Source organism: Nelusetta ayraudi, unplaced genomic scaffold, assembly GCF_046127955.1.
Source record: "Nelusetta ayraudi isolate G7.1 ecotype Tasmania unplaced genomic scaffold, CSIRO-AGI_Nayr_v1 ptg000005l, whole genome shotgun sequence".
NCBI lineage: Eukaryota > Metazoa > Chordata > Actinopteri > Tetraodontiformes > Monacanthidae > Nelusetta > Nelusetta ayraudi.
This window is the reverse complement of record NW_027466055.1, coordinates 8863435-8881420: the sequence shown is the minus strand read 5'-3', so window position 1 is coordinate 8881420 and position 17986 is coordinate 8863435. Positions and strand designations below refer to the sequence as shown.

Genomic DNA, 17986 nt, shown 5'->3' with positions numbered 1-17986 from the left:
CTGCAGCCTCCTTCACGCGGCTCCTTCCTCTCCTTTGTTACACCGTTTCCTGCCGTCTCATTACGTCTCGGCCGCCGCACTGCACGCAGTGCTGGATGTCAGTGATTCCAGTGCATCGTCTGCAAAGAAGTTCCTCTTCTGGCAGTTCTGAGAAAAAAAACTTGTGAAAGCATTGCTGGAGATGCTTTGTCTCTTTCCCATGATGCATCTTGGTCTCATCTCCTCCAAACGGAAGGCATTCGCCCCAGTTAATTGGCCACACTGGTTAACCTTCCTTGGACTTTTTTTTTTGCAGCGAGAGGGATTAGGGTTAACCTCTCCCATCTGCCCTTGGTTCACGCTTGAATTTCAAATGAACGCGGTTCATACGCGTCGTGAAAGCCCCAATTATTGCCACAGCTGCGACATAGTTGGTGGTTGTAGGCCGCAGTTGTCGTCACCCGCGTGTCAATAATCTGTTTGCCAAAAATCGCAAATTGATCCCTTTTTTTTGCCAAACAAATTTGCCGAGCAGCGCGAATTCCTGTCTCGGCGAGAGCTAAACAGGAAGTTGGCCGGCAGAGGCCCATGGGAAGTGTCTGCGCCCTTGAACTGACCTCTAACGCCGAGCACTACCATTACATCGTGCTTTCGCACTGCAATGCTACAGAAAAGGGGGTGGCTGGGTCTTTCCCATGTGTGCTTTCAATCTCAAACACTTTTGCTAACAAGACGCGCAGGATGTCCCTTATTCATTTTTGCCCCAAACAGGACCCGTGTTGTGCGTGTTTGTTTGTGCTTTCTGTCTGCTCCGCTCATTGTCAACCCCGGCAGACCAAAAGGGAATCCACCAGCTCCCATGTCCGAACAACGCTTTCAATTTGGGCCATGTTTGTCTGGCCATTGTTTGGCCGCCACACCCCCCGCACGTTGGCAGCGTTGACAATAAGGTCTGAACGCGGCCCAGTCCAAATGGGTTTTCCGCGCCGAGAAGCAGAAGAAGTGGCCGTCTACCCCCCCCCCCGCGACAGACAGGCCGCTCCCTCCCGCTTGTCCCTCCGGGCACTGCCGGCGGGGAGGAAACCTCAGGGCTGAGCCAGGAAACACTGGTGGGATTTAATTTCCCTCCGTGCCCAGTGGGGACACCTGGGGACCCCCCACGCCTCCTCCCTGAGGAGGAGCCCCAGTCTCTGCCGCGCTGCTCCACCTGCCCTGCTTCAGATATCGACTTAGACCTGGAAGAATCAACGTCTGTCTCTCTTTCAAATGGTGGAGGCTGAGCGTGAGACAGTTTTTTTTTTCCCTCCCCACAATAGTTCTTTTATCACAGAACTGTCTGATTACTTTCCAAAAAAAAAAAATCGAACAAAACCTTGGTTTGGTACTAAAACGCATCGAATGAAGAATTGGTGTTGTGTTGTATTGTGCTTAGACCAATGACGGCAGAGTTTTCTGCGACGCGATAATTATTTTCCCTCTAAGTCAAACAGATTCAAGTGGCCACCGTGTGTCCACTGACGCTGCGAATAAATTATCCCCCAGCATCGCTAGGATCAGGCAATCAGCCTCGAGTTTTCGTCGTAAAATGAGAGTGCACACTTGGGTAAACTGTTATTAAAAGCTTTACTCAAAAAAAATAAATCAAATAAACAAGACTCGAGGCAGGATAAGTCGTTCTGAAACACTCGAGAAATAATTCATTCGGAAGAAACGGCTGTTTCTGATCAGAGCACCTTCAACATATTCAAATATTTACCAGACATAAACTGACAGTAAAACGGACTCATCCATTACCCAAAGCCGCCAAATGTCTCGACATGAGTGTCAGGATTTTCAGTGATATTTTATTACAAACTGACTTGGCTGATGATGGTGGTGATGATGATGATGATGATGTTGTTGATGATGATGATGCTACTTTCCGTTAATGTGGTTATTTGCGAAGATTTCTGTCAAGTTTCACTCTGGCGTCAGAGATGAGGTTTAAACCCCCCTTTTTTTGGGGAATTGCTGCCTGAAATGAAGCTCTCGGTTCTTCCAACAGAGGGCAGCAGCACTACTGCCCAGTCACACTAGTTGTGGCAGGAGCTCGAGCAGAAGTTGGGAAGTTGATCACTTTGGGAAATCATGATTTCCCTTTTGCTCAAATGGACCTTTATGGCACATTTTGATCCTGGCTTCATCTTTTTTTGTTTCCCTCTGGGGAAGCTAACTTTCAAAAAATGACATTACATTTACAACTTTCCGAGCACTCATTAACCTCTCAACTATTGGCTCCAATGACGATGCAGTGGATGCAGTCAAAAGAGTCCAAACTAATTTAAGATCACACACACACACACACACACACACACACACACACACACACACACACACACACACACACACACACACACACACACACACACACACTACATGAGTGAGTGAGTGAGCGAGCTGTGCCACTGGGAGAGTTTGCCGTGTCACTCCTCCCTGTGGGAAAGTTCAGACAGGCGGTGACAGAGACAGTTTGTGCGGGGACGATGCGGGTCTAGTGAAAGTTGAGTCCGGGGAGAAGCGACCTGACGGCCGGCGGGGCGGACCAGGCAGCTCGTGTTTGCGCGTCTGCACTCTTTAACTTTTGATCCTCCTCCTCCTCCTCCCTCCTCTGCTTTCCCCACCCCACCCCCTGGTTTCACTACCACTCTCCAGTGCGACTCTCACTTTCCTCACCTCTCTGCAGCGGAGGGATGTCCTCTGGAAGGAGCTGATTATTTTCACCTTACGGACAGGAAGAGGAAGTTCGCGGAGCCCAACTTTTTCGTTGCTTCCACCGGTCAAGTGTGTGTGTGTGTAGGAACAGTGACGCGTTTTGACGGGAGGGAAACTGCCTGCGCACAAACTTTTTCTCTGATGGAAGCAGCGCGTTTTAAAAGGGATTAGGACTCACCGGGCTTCCGAGGAGAAAGTTTTCTGAACTTTTTGGTTGAGCAGTTGACTTTACAGGCTCGCATTTTTGTCTTTTTTTTTTTTTATTTTATTTTTATTTATTTATTTTTTGGTGGGGGGGCGTATTTCGGGGATCCTGACTTCCGCGCAGACTTCCTCGGCAGCAGCACCAGCAGCAGCTTTGAAGTTTGGGAGAGTAATTACCTCAGTGGATATGATGCTTCCGACCGGCCCGTCGAGGCGCGCTGCGCCCTGCCGGGTTTTGGCTCTGGTTGCCACGGCGGTGGTGCTGCTGATGTGCGCCGCCGCTGCCAGTGGATGTCCGCATAAGTGCAGCTGTTCCGGGTCTCATGTGGACTGCCAGGGTCTGGGATTGAAGACTGTGCCAAAAGGAATACCGAGGAATGCCGAGCGTCTGTAAGTGACATGTTGTCATGTCTTCTTCTTCTTCTTCTTCTTCTTCTTCTTCTTCTTCGCTGACCATACAGGTGAAGCAAATTGCAGCACATTCTGCCTGATAAGTCATTAGTGTCGTCGTTGCCATGCTAGAACTAACTTGGTCCCACTTAAATCAAACAGTTGGTCGCAACGTATTTCAGTTACTATCAGTTACTCATTTTGCCACAAACTTTTTTTTGGTGAGCATGGAACATAAAGCTTGGATCTTCTGCTAATTAGCTAATTGGATGATTTTAGTTGGCATACAGTAAACGGGTAAGTTTCTTTTTTTACACCATCGCATCTTTTGATAATCAGAAATCAGGCCACTGGTGAAGCTTCATCTGTGGACGAAAACTTCTCCAAAGTTCTGCAGTGGCCTGGCTGAATGGAGCCGTTTCACGTTGCCAGTTTCCCTGTCCAGTTCCTCTCTGGCTACTGTGATGGATTTTGTGCAGCTTGCGGTGTTAGTATTGCAGTGTGTGTTCTGTTCTCCCCCGTCCTGTTTTGTTTGAGGTTTAGAGGTCCAGTGTTACTCCAAGAGGTCTGAGGGACTGAACTGTAAAACGCTTAAAAGCAATTGTGTGCCGATCAAGTTTAAACAAAGGTTTTTGGTTGCATCCATTCAGCTGACTAAATCAATTTAAATGTATTTAAACTCTGACCTTGCATCAGATTTATTTATCTGCCAGTAATTGAATTTGGCACGAAAACCTTATCCTGCTGCCGGAGGCCACTTTTGAGGGGGTTTATTTTATGAAAAAGGAAAATAGATGTCGAAGCGATTGTGTTCTGGCCAATTGAATAACTTCAGTAGCTTCGCTGTTGTTTTCTTCTATAGTGTAAAGAGGCATTTACACTCTAAACCAACCAATTATATCAATAAACACAGAGAAAAGGGAAGCCTATAACGTTTGGATAAATATTATTAATGGATGTTGCAATTGAGAGGTTTGTTGGAATGTTGCGCTGACCTCAGTCAGCTGGGCCAAGAAAGAAAACAGTCTGGAAACAGCCTCAGAAATGCATATTCAGCTTTTATAAAGAAGTCAGGATTAAACAGGAGAAGAAGCTGTGACTTTCGTTAGATCTTTATATCTTCATCTCACAGTCTCCTTTTCGAGGCTTTACAAAGTTTAGCCTGCTGGCTCCCCTGGTGATTTTGTTACATCCTGAATCACTTGTGTAAAAATCCCCAAATGGCAACTCAACTTCACTTTTAACGCTTTATTCAAACCCGATGACGATCTGAAATTAAATTCACTCCCCAGGCAAAAGACGGACCTTCTGACAGACGCCGAAGCCGACTTTAGCCCCTATTCTTGACACGTATGCACGCCTGCAGCCACACACATGCACAATCCAAAACACACACACACACATACACACACACACACCCCTTCGTTGCGACTGTATGGAAGCCATTAACCGTGATAACGGAGCAGCCAAAAGCTCCGCAGGGGATCAACAACAGACCTAACCCTGAGACAACAAACACAATCAGTGGACTGTGGAGGGCAACTCGCAGGCCGTGTTTGTGGAGCTGGTGGCGGTGGGACACGAACACATGATTAGCATTTGCGCTTACCGTTTTGACGGTTACATCTGCACGGTGACATGTTAGCTTTTTCTTTTTTTTTTGCTCTGCCTTGGTCCAGTTGTGTGCGTGAGCAGGAGTTAAACGACAGGCCGTCCCTCTTCCATCCCACAGGGCTGCCGTGACCTCCCAGGACCTGCTGGCTTCCACCAGCAATCCCCTCAAGACATTTACACCCTTGGAAAATAAATAATTAGGGCAGGCAGTGATGGGGAGGCAGGATAAGGGGTTCCCCTGCCTCTTGCTCAGAGTCCCCCAGAGGCGTGGTGTATAGCGCCCCCACCCGCCCCTCCGTTCCCCTTCATTCCTGAAACTATGTGTTTATGTTTCTCTGATTTATCCAGGTCAGTGTTTCAGCTGGCCCGGAGTTGCTCCTTTTCCTCCCTCTACTTCTCCCTCTGAAGATGTGTTTTTTTGTTATTTTTTCAAGGGAGCCAGAGATGGGAAACATTAAAATGGATGAGAATCCAGTTGAAACAGTTAAGGCAGATGGGATTATTTATTTATCTATTGTGTTTTTTTTTTTTTAGGTTAGAGCAATGACCGACGTTTCCCCAAAGCAGAGATTTGAGTTTGGCACCTCGGGTGAGGATCCGCAGCCAAAAGGTTCAAGTAATGAAAGTGTCAGATTTTAGAGTTAATTTAAGAGTGAAATTGACTCGCTTGTATCAGAGTGAAGTCGCCATAGTTTCTAAGTGATCCCCTTTAATGCAGTTTAAATCAATTTCCATAAATTCTTCAATAAATGCATGAAGTCAGTGTTGCACATAATGAAAAACACAGTGGGACAAAGACAATGTTTTATGAAGTATTGTTCCGTGTGGGAGAAGAAGGCTGATGGAACCACTCCATCAGCTGCATTTTGTTTTACTGGCAATAAACATATCATTTCAGAACCTCTTATAAAATTGAAATGTGAGACTTTGTTGTGATATTGTTAAAATTTAAGTATCAAAGAGATTTCAAAAACAGTTTGGTTTAAAACCAGAGCTGGCAACCCTGGACGAATATGAGCTCAAAATCACAAATTTGCTCTTTACTGTAATGGCTGCTTCAGTTTTTCCTGGCAGCGAGTGGCTCTGATTGGTCAGAGCAGGCGGTGCGATGTCGTGATGTTGTGGTAACCGGCTGGACACTGGCTGGATCGATGGCCCCATAAAACACTGCAGTAGGATGCACAGTCTCACAGTGCACCCCAGCGTAAAATAAACCCCGTGTTTTGGGATGGAGTACTTGCCTGTAGGCCCTAAAAATGGCCCATTAAAAGTTTAAAGCGCGCTCCCTCTTGGAGCTCCAAGTGTACGCTGGACTCCCGTGATGATGGAAAGTCCGTGTGCAGAAAATCCAATCAAGATTTCCAGGAAAACATCAAAAGATTGGAATACTGTTAAGATATGATTGAGTACAATGTGCTATCAGGTTTCACTGGAAAGGTATAAATTTATTCTTGTGCGTTACATACAGTCTAGTATGTTTCTCACAAGTGTAATTTGTAGTAAGACCTGGTAGTAAGTCTTGGGAGAAGCTTTACTCTTGACAATGTAGGGTTTCCAGGGAGAAGAGTAGATGTGGTTTGTGTGCAATGATACCACGAGGCTGTTTGCACATGGCGACACGATTTCCCCCAATGTATCCGGGTTCAGAAAATCTGGCGACAGCTGTAGCAAATGAAACAAATTTTCATTTGAACGCAAAAGAAGGAACCAAGTCCAGTCGTCTAATTTCAAAAGCTCTAAAATCAAGCTAATGGGTAATTCTACTATAGGCTGGCTAGAGGTGTAATCGGCTTTTGTTCAGTATAAAATAACATTTTTTTGACTCCTCTCTGATGTGAGAGAAAAGATTTTTCGAGTTCACCTGTTGGGGCCGCTAATTGAATCTCTCATGGAACTCTGTCTTCATTGTTGTAAACAGTGTTTGGAAAGGTTAACGAGAGGAAAAACAGTGGTGGCCTCATCTGTTTGCACATGCACGCAAGCGCGCATGCACCACACGCACACACACACATGCGCGCGCACGCACAGTCAGCCTCTGCGATTACCTCGGGCCAGTCAATTCCATAATGTCCTCCTCGGGAAGCCACTTGAGAACTCATTTGCATCTAATTTGAGTGGAGGGTTTTTTTGTGAGGTTGGGGGGCTTAGCAGACTTAACAAAGGCGAGGAAAATGAATTGCAAGCTGGGATGGCTGCTCTCCCCCGCGTACGATTCACACCTGCCCAATGGAGACCGTACACACACACACACACACACACCCTGAAGTGTTGATTTTCAGGGCTGCAGATTGAGGAGTGTTACCCCCCCCCCCGCGTTCCAAAAAAAGAAAAAAAGTGGAACTGGAATGTTGTAAAGTCTCCGGGAGGGGGGGGCAGTTGGTGGATTGAGCCGCAATCAGCGAAAGCTCCCTGAAAAAGGTGTAATCCGCGTGATTAAACGCCTACCCGTGCTGCGTGTCAAACAGCGTTACATGTATGTTGACGTTTGGCGGTTGAGCGAGTTCGCCGCGTTAAGCGGCGTGTGGTGCCGGGCCAACTTTGCACAAGCTAATTCCCATCTTAACTGCCCATTTTTCTATTCCCCCTGCCGGCGGTGCTTTGAGGCCAAGTTTTGGCAACATTTTTACGAGCAACACCTTCTCTGTTTTCTCCAGTCTGTCTGCCACTTTTCCCCCTCCCCAGGTTTTTCTCTTTTTTATTTCCCCTCTCAGACCCTCATCTTTGGCCCGGCATGTTTTCTCACCTCTGTTTCCTTCTTTCTGCTTCTCGTCTTTCTGTCACATTCGACCCTTTCTTCTTCTTGCTCCTCGGCGGCTTCTCCCCGGCTCCCACCACCTCCTCCTCCTCCTCCTCCTCCAACAAACTTTCACACACCTTTGGTTCGCCAGCAGCGTCTCTTCGCTGGAGTTTTCACAGCTCCCATTTCCCTTCAGCGTGCCAACCTACCACAGAGCGCACAACAATACCGTCCTGTGGCCCTGTGTGTGTGTGTAGGTTGGAAACACTCTTGCTGCCTCTGGCTGTTATCAAAGCTTGACATTGATTGGGCTATGGACGCTGGAACAGCCACACCTTCAGCTGTGAAAGGGCATTTCATGGTGGGATTGGAATCTTATTGTGTTTGTGTGATCTTTGAATTCTTTGGTGCTCTAAGCAGCTAAATTTGGTCTTTTGGTATGTCACTCTTGATTGTTTAACATCTGTGTTTCATGTTAGGACTTCTTTTAAAAGAAAAACTTAGAAATAAACTAAATTGTGTGTTACAAATTGCTAGTTCTGGGGCTTTAGATGGCAGCAATCAAGTTGATGTACACAAAGATTAGTCTGTTGCTGGAAAAGGTTGCGCGTGGCCACCTGTAGGAGCTGGAATACAATGAGGAGGTCCTGAGTCAGGCAGTGGGTTTGGCCTTGAAAGGCAGCAGGCGCAATGCATGGTTGTGGTTGCTGATTTTTCTTCACTCTGACTGTATAAAATGGTCCATAATTTTCGAAACAATTGCTCATTCTTGCTACAAGTTCCACGAACAAAGTACTACTTTAAAAAACATGCTCCTAGGAGATGTAGGCTAATGACGAAGTATTCCTGCACATGTGCATTTCTTCCGGGCCAGCCTCAGTCACCGCATGCTGTCGGGAGCCAGTGGGCCAAAGCCATCACTGGGTGTAGAGTGTTCTTAAACATTATCATGGGCGTTGTGGTGATGTAATACATCTAAAAGGCAGTCGAGTGTTATTGCTTTTGCAGGCAAATAACTGAGAGGTAAAAACCGCAGCGAGCTTGCAGTTCTCAGACAGCCTCTTAATGTCCCTCCTATCGTCTAACCACGTCGTGCCCTTCCAACCATGTTTGAGTCACCGTTGGTTTGCCAAATGGCACGGGCAAGGCTAACCGATATTTCAGACTCCGGCTCTAGGTCAGTGGGTGATTCTCCTTTACCCTCAACTTCCCCCATGTGCCAAGGAAGTTGACCATCCCCGCATAACGACTCCCAGTCTGGGAGGGAGGCCGTCTGCTGCTTCTCGTTGGGAAACTGTGTATGTAGGCGGCATTAAAACACTGGGACGACATTCACCGCGGAGCCGTTAAGGCACTACTGGCTCGTGCTTGGGAAATAAAGCAACTGTGCAAACACTTCAAAGTCCTGCAGCCATGAATAGACTGCACTCGAGTGGACCTTTAAAGCCTTTATAGATTTTCTACCACCCAAACCCGAACTCAGCCAAGGCAAGCATGCCAGACTGCAACCAAGACCAGTTTTAATGTAACGTCAAATTATGCTTATTTCAGTCAAGTGCATCTTGTTTTAAAGGTTAGACCTATTTTATTGACAGATTGCATTATTTTCAACCTTTATGTTGCCTCAATGCAAAAAGGTTGCGGGTTCAATTCTCTATTACCCCTTCTTGTTTGCATGTTCGTCATGTGTCAGCCTGGGTTCTCTCCTGGCACTCCAGCTTCCTTCCACAAGCCAAACATGCACATCAGGTTCACTGGCAATTGTAAGAAGTCCTTAAAATGGTCGTGTGCATGGTTGTGTTGGCCCTGCAACGAACTGGCCACTTGTCTAGACTGACGGACCCTAAAAAAAAAAGGTGTCAGATGGATTAAATGACCTATTTATTTTTTTTATGTACAGTGGAAGCTAAAGTTGTTCTTAAATTTACACAAAGATTGAGATCACAAGCGGTGAAAGTGTCTCGGGTCAGGATTGGACCACTGCGAAGTCCACTTAACTGTGATGGATGCTCTGGACGGACAATTTGGCCAATTATTTCCGTGAGCCCTAATGTCCCCTTCAAAGAAGCGCCGCTAACCTTCGGGTTGATGCCCTGTGGTCTTTACTGCCTTTTAAAGCTGCACGGCTGCATTAGAAGATCGTCGCCATTAACTTGTAGACTCATATTATTAGACACTGTGATGATGATGTATGAAGGTCGAAAAACATCTAAAATAGGACCCAGGTTGTCTGAGTCTAGGACTTATTTCGGTCCTCAAACAGGCCTTTGAAGAGTCCGGCAGCAGTCCAAAATGTCCTCACTCTCCTAAAATATCTCAACTCTCGAGGTCTAAAAATGGTTTGGGCCTAGAACGAGTGGAAACAGATTCCCACGTGCGTAAAAAGGCCGATCTGTTGTCCAAGTTGCGCATAAACATAACACAATTAATTCAGTCCACGCTCTCTCTCTCGAGGTGTAACCACAGACATACACATCGACATTTATACACCCTGAAACCTAAACATGTCATTAAGTTAAACTTGGAAACTTTGACATTTAATGTTAAAGAGACCTTCTGTGTTTTGCAGGTCGGGCTTTGTGACTGTGTGACCATTGCTCCCCTGTGTTGCCACCGTCCGCAGCTGCATTTTAAGGCATTTGGATTTAAATCCAGCCTGGCGAAGCACCTTAGCACTGTTACCAGCCGTCTCAGGTTTTCTATAAAAGAAACCGCTTACGATGGTTGGTTGAAAGTTTGTCCCTTCGCCTTCCCAGTTGGGATTATTTTTGGAACGTGCCTTTCTCTCCTTTCAAATGTTTTCTATTGGCTTTTCAAAGGTGGATATATACATTGCGAGGATGTGTGAAACATTGCGCAGTTGAGTGGCCCTTTGACAGCCTGTTGCTGCGGGTTCAAAACCGCAAATTTATGCCGCGTTTTGCTCAACAACCCTGTGGGCTGTGAACACCAGCAAGACCACTTGTTGCTGTTTTTTTTTCACCGTATGAAAACTGCATCTCAGACACGAGACAACACACACACTCGCTCAGCAGCGACGGACACATAAAGCCAAGTAATGGTGCTCTCATCAGTGCAGAACGTGACTGTTTGGTGCCTTGCAACGCGTTGCCTTTTAATAGTTTAGTCATTTAGAAATACCAGTTTGAAACCTTATGCAAACTCCTATTGTCTATGCGTTCGCCGGGTTGAGTGACACCTACTGGCAGAGGTCAATAGGACGATCTGGCAACTTTTAATGGTGACGCAAGCCGAATGATTTAATGTAATAGCCTTTCATTCAGTCAATTATTCAGCCGAGCTAGAGGCGTCTGACTTCCAGACTGGAAGTCAGACTGGAAGTCAGACTGGTCATGGCACGGTGCAAGGCCGTTTCCTCGTCTCTCTCTTTCTCTCTCTCGGCCTCCGTCTCTGCTGTTCACTTGCTCTCGTTCATCTTAACCCCTCTTATCCTCCGGTTCACTCACTCTCAATTTCTTTCTATTCTGGCTTCTGCTGAAGGAAGCGGCGGCCCTTGTTCTTGTCAAGTGGATCTTCAGCAGCCAAATTGCCCCCCCCCACCCTCCTCCTCCACCACCACCACCGCTGCCGCCGCCCCATTCACTTAAAGCGCTGCGGTAATAAATCTCGACAAAGAGAAACGCGGCCCCATAAACTCCGGCAAAAGAAAAAAGAGCTAACCAAAACGCAGCGCCGGTTTATGGCCCTTTTTTGGCCCGTGGCTCTGAAAGAAAGGGATACTTGCAGGCGACTCCCTAATGCGGTCGAGCCCGCGCGGTTGACGGCGACACCAAGCTATGAATTTCTTGAGGTCAAGTGGCATTTACGTAGAATAAAGACTGTGTGGGAGGGGGGAATAAGTTGTGACAGGCAAAAAAAAGCCAAAGGCGGCAGAGCGTTGGAGACCATCACTCACAGGCATTTTTCAGGGTAAAAGTTCATTACTAAGAATTAATGGTGAAATAATGAATGTGGGAAGAGCAGTGAAATAAATATGTCTTCCTGTTAAGTGAAAACAATTAAGTCTTTTTTGCGGGGGAAATGTTTTATTGGGTTGCTTCGTTGTCATCGCCGTCTGCGCATCCGTTTTTCACTCCCCCTCTTATTCTTCTCTTTTTTCGTCAACAGAGCGGGGAGGAGGTCGCCACGCTTCTGTCTCGCCTCTCTTGAGCATTGTCAGCATTCAGGACATTACCAACAGGCTAATGGGCGACGATTCAAGCCCAGTGTGAGCGGGGCGGGGAATTTTTTTGGCCAGACCGAGTGTTAAATGTCAAGTGTCAGAATGTTTCTGGGAAGCGGTTTGGAGCCCACTCGAGAAATAATCTCCAAACAGTGGAGTCAGTGTTTCACCGTCACCAGGCATAGCATTGTCTTTGTGGCAGATTCACACAGGGGTTGCAGGAAGTTTGGCGGCCGTCACTCCGAACTCCGAGACCCCACAGATAAGGAGAGGCATCTAGTGAAACCACGAGACCAGCAATCCAATAAGACCTGATTGCATCAGACGTTGTTGCTCTTTCGCTTCCATTTGCAGACGCAGGTCGGCGACGCGTTCATTTCGCCGCAGCCGCGATGGAACCTTTGTTTAGGAAAGACGGTCAAAGTCGAGATTTCGTGGCGAAACCGAGAACATCCTGCGTCAAACGAGCAACAATTTATGGGAATTGTTGTAACATTTGCCGTTTTCTTTTTGTTTTGTTTTGGGCAATCAGTGTTAAATAAATACAGATGAAACTCCAGTCGGGTAAAAGAAAAAAAAAAAATGTTGCAGGATAAAAAAAAACAAACAACGTTCTAAACAGGAGTGCTGCTTTAAGAAGTTTGCAGTTAATCACCGCTTTTTATTGCGCTGAAAACACCGACACACATTAGAAGCCGTAAGAAAGTGGGAGCTGATGGATGTGAGGTTGAAGTTCCAGCTGACCTCTGCGCTCCTCTCGTCTACAGGAGGGCGTCAGGCTGAATTTGAGGAAATATCTGAAGCTGGAATAACATCCCCGGCCCTCATTAGAGCCTCTCAAAGACCTTTTTTTCTGGCCAATGAGTTTGGGGTCTCAGGGTGCAGGCGGGATGCGGTGGATGTTCAGTGCCGTTTGTTAACACAAACATGGCCAAGTTTCCCCCTGGATCACGAGCCGTTTCGGTGACACAATGCTCCGTTTTATTTATTTATGCTAGACCCGAAAGATATCGAGTTCAAAGCTGCGGACTGTTGATCGTATTGGTCCAAGATTCTGTGCGCGTTAATGTGTTTTTTTTTTTTCTTTTTTCATTTTTTCTTTCATTTTTGTCGTGTGAGTTGTGCGAATGAACCCCCCCCACCCCCACCAAAAAAATACCCTTTGCACTGATGATTGCTGCGTGTCCCAGAGTGCAGCTCTGTAATAGGAGAGCTCAGCACCTATTACCGTCACTGTGACAGAGATTGAAAACAGCACAAATGGTTTCAAAGAGGTCCAATTTTTTTCTCCCCCGCTTAAACTGGCGGACCTCTGGAAACGACCCGTCGACGTTCGCAAGCAGACGGTGACTGAACATGTTTTTGCGGAACGCTTTTCCCGATGACATCTTTGGCTTTCAGACTTTTGTGTATAATCATTTTTTTTGCAATAACAAAACACAAGCAGTGATGAGTTACTGGAGTCGGCCACGTTCCCTCTTATAAACACAACGTTGTTCTTCTTTTTTTTTCCTGCCCCGGCTTTGTTAGTAAAGTATGTAAACTGGAAAGTAAAGGTTTTGAATTTCTTCTAGCGGTTATTTTGTTCCTAATAACGTAATATCACCTCCTACTCTAATGTCACAGCACTTCCAAAACAACACAAGTCACATTTTTTTTTTTTTTTTTTTGTTTTACATCTGGTTTATGTTCACCGCCTTCTGTTTTCCCCGAGCGGATGAAAGGATTTCTCTCCGTCACTTTAGGCCGCCTTGTCGTTAAGCTCCATATCTCGTGAAGTTACAGCGATCGGAACAAGTCCCGCTCCGTGTCGCCTGAATGTCGTACCTGAGGCCCGCGGCTCTATCAAAGGCTGAGCTGGGAGGCGGCTGGACGTGCCCTCCGCCCCTGGTGACAGATGCACCGCGGAGTTGGCAGGAAAGGGAAGAGGGTAATTAGGATTCCTTGCGTAACTGAGAGATTTGCAGGGCGAAATTGGGCATACCTATCTCGGAGCATGAGGGAGAGAGGGAGGGAGGGAGGGAGAGTGAGAGGGAGAGAGGAACGGGCGGATGGAAAAGTGAAGAACTACAAGGGCTTTGTGGGGAAAATGGCAGGAAATTAGGACAGGAAGCCAATCGCGTTTGGAAATGGAGCGTCGGATGAAAAACAACAAAGGGGGAGAAAATGAAAGGGAGGGGAAAGCATGGAGGGATTGAGCGATAAGGACGCGGTGCCAAGAGTGCAGGGAGAGTCACAAGGTTTTGGGAAAATGGGGTCAGGGGTCAAGAAAGCAAAAAAAAAAAAAAAAAAAGGCGAGTTGGAGGGGAATTCAAAAGCACGACCCGACCAGCGCAGCACTTTAACTCGTGTTTTCTCCCAATGTTTCACCGCTGACACGCTTGAAGGTCCCCAAGAGTCTCTGCCACTCGATCGGCCTCTGGATTCAGATCAGAGTTATTTCTCTGTTTTCTCTCCGTCTGAGTGGTGAAGCAAAACCAATAAAGCTGTGCTGTAAAAGAATCATCACCCCCCCCCCCCCCCCCCACACACACACACACACCAAGCTTCTGTCACTGTGTGTGTGTGTGTGTGTGTGTGTGTGTGTGTGTGTGTGTGTGTGTGTGTGTGTGTAAGAGCAGAGTTAACCAGTACTTCAGCCCAAGGCCTCCAGACTGTAAGGTTCACTGCTTTCAGTGGTCTGGGGCTTGGGAGCCGTCTGTGCCTTTGTGTACCAGGCCATGTGTTTGCATTAAGTGTGTGTGTGTGTGTGTGTGTGTGTGTGTGTGTGTGTGTGTGTGTGTGTGTGTGTGTGTGTGTGTGTGTGTGTGCACGCACATACATGTGTGTTGTATGGTATATTAATTCCCAGAACACCTGCTGTTTGCATTCTTGTCTTATCCCGTTGTCCCAAACAGACGCGTGCGCGCACACACACACACACACACACACACACACACACACACACACACAAGCTTACCTTTCCTCTGGCAGTAATGGAAACAAACAGTGGTCTTAGTGCTTTGTGAGGAGAAAACCAAAAAAACCAAAAAGCCTCTTGTCAGTCGCCTCGCCGCCAGCTGGTCAGTTAAGTTTAAAGCGATCCACGAGCTTTACGGCTGGGTGGGACGGACGGACACCCACATTTAAAAAAAAGACAGGCCAGGTGCGTTGGAAAACACGGCCTCACCAGCTTTTATGTCCTCCAAATCCCCTGCAAGCTTCTTAATCAACCCAAGGTCTCGTTGCTCTGCAGCTTCACAGCCTTGGTTTCAATGTATGAAGCCAACCTGGTGGTTTTCCACCCTGCAGCCTGAAGAAGTTCTCTGCAGCTCTTGAAGAGAAAGTCCCCTGGATTTTCTGAATTGAACTGGATTGACTGTTATTGTTGACGACAAGTAAATACCAACTCTTGTCCTTGGGTTTGCTTTGACTGGCAGCTCTTTCAACATCGCTGCTGAAGGTCGTCCTTGACCTCGCCGAAGGTGCCCAGCAGCTTCTTAAAAGATGTGGATTTCACACAATATGGGACGTATTGTGTGAAATCCACATCAGCAAAATGTTTTGTTACTACAACGAGGGTCACGTCAGGAATAAGAAAAGTACATTCTTCAGTTCTTCCGTTTGCTTCGCGTTTTATAAAGTGCAAGGCAAAGGAAATCAGCCTTTTGTGATGAGGGACAACTCGGTCAGCCAGGTGTTCCCTCTGCCTTTGGGACGTCTGGAGTCCTCACAGTTTTCAAACACAATCAGAGGTGTAAACAAAAGTTTTTCGCAGCTTTAATCTCGCTCCACAAAAGGTCGCTTTAAAATATTCAAAATAGGGCCTCACATTGTTGCCATTGGTTTTTCGCTTTAAACTTGTTTCCAGCCTCCGACTGGTCCACTTTGTTAGCCAGTCTTGAATCAAGTGACCATTTTTCTTTGTGGTTGTACCTCTTTTTGCGTAAACACAAACAGAGCTGTTTGGATAACATGACAAGAGTCTCGCCACGTCCAGCCGTTTTCATAACACTTGTCATTCATTGATCCACGCACAAGCTAAAATGTGGAATTCCAGATGCGGTGGGGAATGCAACCTGCCAGTCTATCCATTTTTTTTTTCTCTGTTCCATACTTGTATTAACAACACGTGTGGTCCCTGAGGGCAAGAAATCATTTGTACGGCGACAAATTGAGTCACAAAAAAATGTCACTGTCAGCTGATGTAATTGCGCTTTGACAACTTTATTATTTTGCGTTGCGCCAGCCGCGTCCCCCCGCCTGGGTGGCGCTGCCTTTCGCTCTCCACCTGGCCCTGTGTCCCCCCGCTGTTTGTCCGTTGCCATGGCAGCCTCCCCCCGGCCAGAACACAAGTTTCCGCTGCCAACAAGAGCAAGATGGAGATAAGGATGGAGAGATTAGGAGGGACGGCAGAGGAAGGGGGGAAGAAGAAAAAGGAGAGAAAAGGGAAAAGAGCAGCGCGCGGGGAGAGAATAAAAAATGAAGGCAACTGTCGGGGTAGTGAAAGATTTTGATAAAGGATGGCAGATTGGAGGGGGGGCGGCAAGAAGAAGTGTTAAGTCGACTGTGAAACGGTTGAGAGATAAGACAAGAGAGACGGAGAGATGGGGGTCGGGGGGGGGGGGGATGTGAAAAGGTGCAGATTACATATTCTAAAGAAGGTGGGCCGGGAGCGCGGGGTTAAAACCGGCTGTCGAGGCTCCAGGACGGATGAAGGCAGCGGGAGGGAGGGGAAAATAAAGGAGCGAAACAAAAGTGAAATATTGTAGCCAAATGTGAGATGAATCGCAGAGGAGCAGGACAGGAGGCGGAGTGACGAGGACCAGAAGCACTCAGATTGGATCCTGCCTTTGCAAAAAGGCGAGCAGACGCTCGAGAAATGTCTCCTTCTCTCGAGTATGAAAGTGACGAGTGGAAGCTGCTATCGAGCCGCCGCCGCCGCTGTGCTGCTGGCAGCGGCGCTGCTAGCGAGAGCCTTTGACGAGAAGCAGCGGCGTCCGACCCGGCACGAGGGCGATGCAGCCCGCCGTGAAAAACGTGTTCACTTAATTTAGAAGAAGGCTCCAAGTCTCTGGGAACTCTCTTGCTGGGTGCTGCTGCCACTCTTGGTTCTCTTGCAGGGTTTGTGAGTCAATGAGCGAACGCCGGAAGCTAAACAGCCTGCTGGCTAAAACTTTGAAGGTCTGTTTGTCTGTTGAGTAACATTTAGAGGGGGTCTGTTGACATGAGAGTGAATTAAAAGGCACACGTATGTCTTCAGTTGGGTGAAATGAGTGGAAATAATCAACTGTTGCGTCTTCATTTGACAATGGCAACCGTTATCATTTATATTCGCGCACTTGAGATCGATATCAGTGCGGAAATGTTTCCTACCACTAGATGGCTCTGAACTCTCCACAGCAGGCCTTGAAAAAGACGCTTCTTTTTTTTTTTTTTTTTGGATCACATGCACACAACGAGAAACAGTACGAAACGTGTGGCGGCCAGCCGTCCAATCAACAGCATTTAAATCTGAACATTTAAACTTTGAACTCACTCCTACTCCAAGTTTTCAGCGTCCTGCAGTTTGGCAGCGGAGCATTCCTCCACGTTCAGCCGCTCTGTTTGCCATCCTGTGATTAAAACAGCCCTGATAAGGATTGTCAGACAAAAGCGCAGCAGATGCCCGACGCCGGGCCGATAAATCTGTGTTAATTTGTCATGATGAGTGATCTTTCTCTCTCTCTCTCTCTCTCTCTCTCTGTGTCGTCATTTGATCTTTTCCTCCCCTCCTCCTCCTCTCCTTCATCTCGTCCTCCCCAGTAAGAGGGGGCGGGGGGGATCCTCAAATGGGAACCATACCCCGCTGGTGCCTCGCGCTCGTTCCCTTCGCCCGCCGCCTCCGTGATTTACGCCCGCGATCGGGTGTCGGGTGGCGCTCCTTTGATCGCCAATCATTTATTGTATCGGCCAAGTTATTTAAAGCTATTATTGCCCTCAAATTCTTTCAAGCGCCCCCCCACCACCACCACCACCCCTCTCCCTCCAGTCTGGGAAGCGTCGCCCTCTCCACCGCCGGCTCCCTCGCCTCCGCCTCGGCCCAGAATGTGGCTCCTATTAGTGCTCCTCGCCGCGGACGCCGGGAGAAGCCTTTTGAAACCTAATAT

General features: G+C 47.4%; 1 protein-coding gene across 1 annotated transcript in view; it reads left to right on the top strand.

Annotated features, from left to right (window-relative positions):
- Positions 1 to 2664: 2664 nt before the first annotated feature.
- The window catches only part of slit3 (slit homolog 3 (Drosophila)), a 206616-nt gene continuing 191294 nt past the window's right edge, over positions 2665 to 17986 (top strand). The window contains exon 1 of the mRNA XM_076012328.1: positions 2665 to 3324. Coding sequence (XP_075868443.1) covers positions 3122 to 3324 — 203 coding nt within the window. The 5' untranslated portion in view covers positions 2665 to 3121. The remainder of the gene's footprint in view (positions 3325 to 17986) is intronic.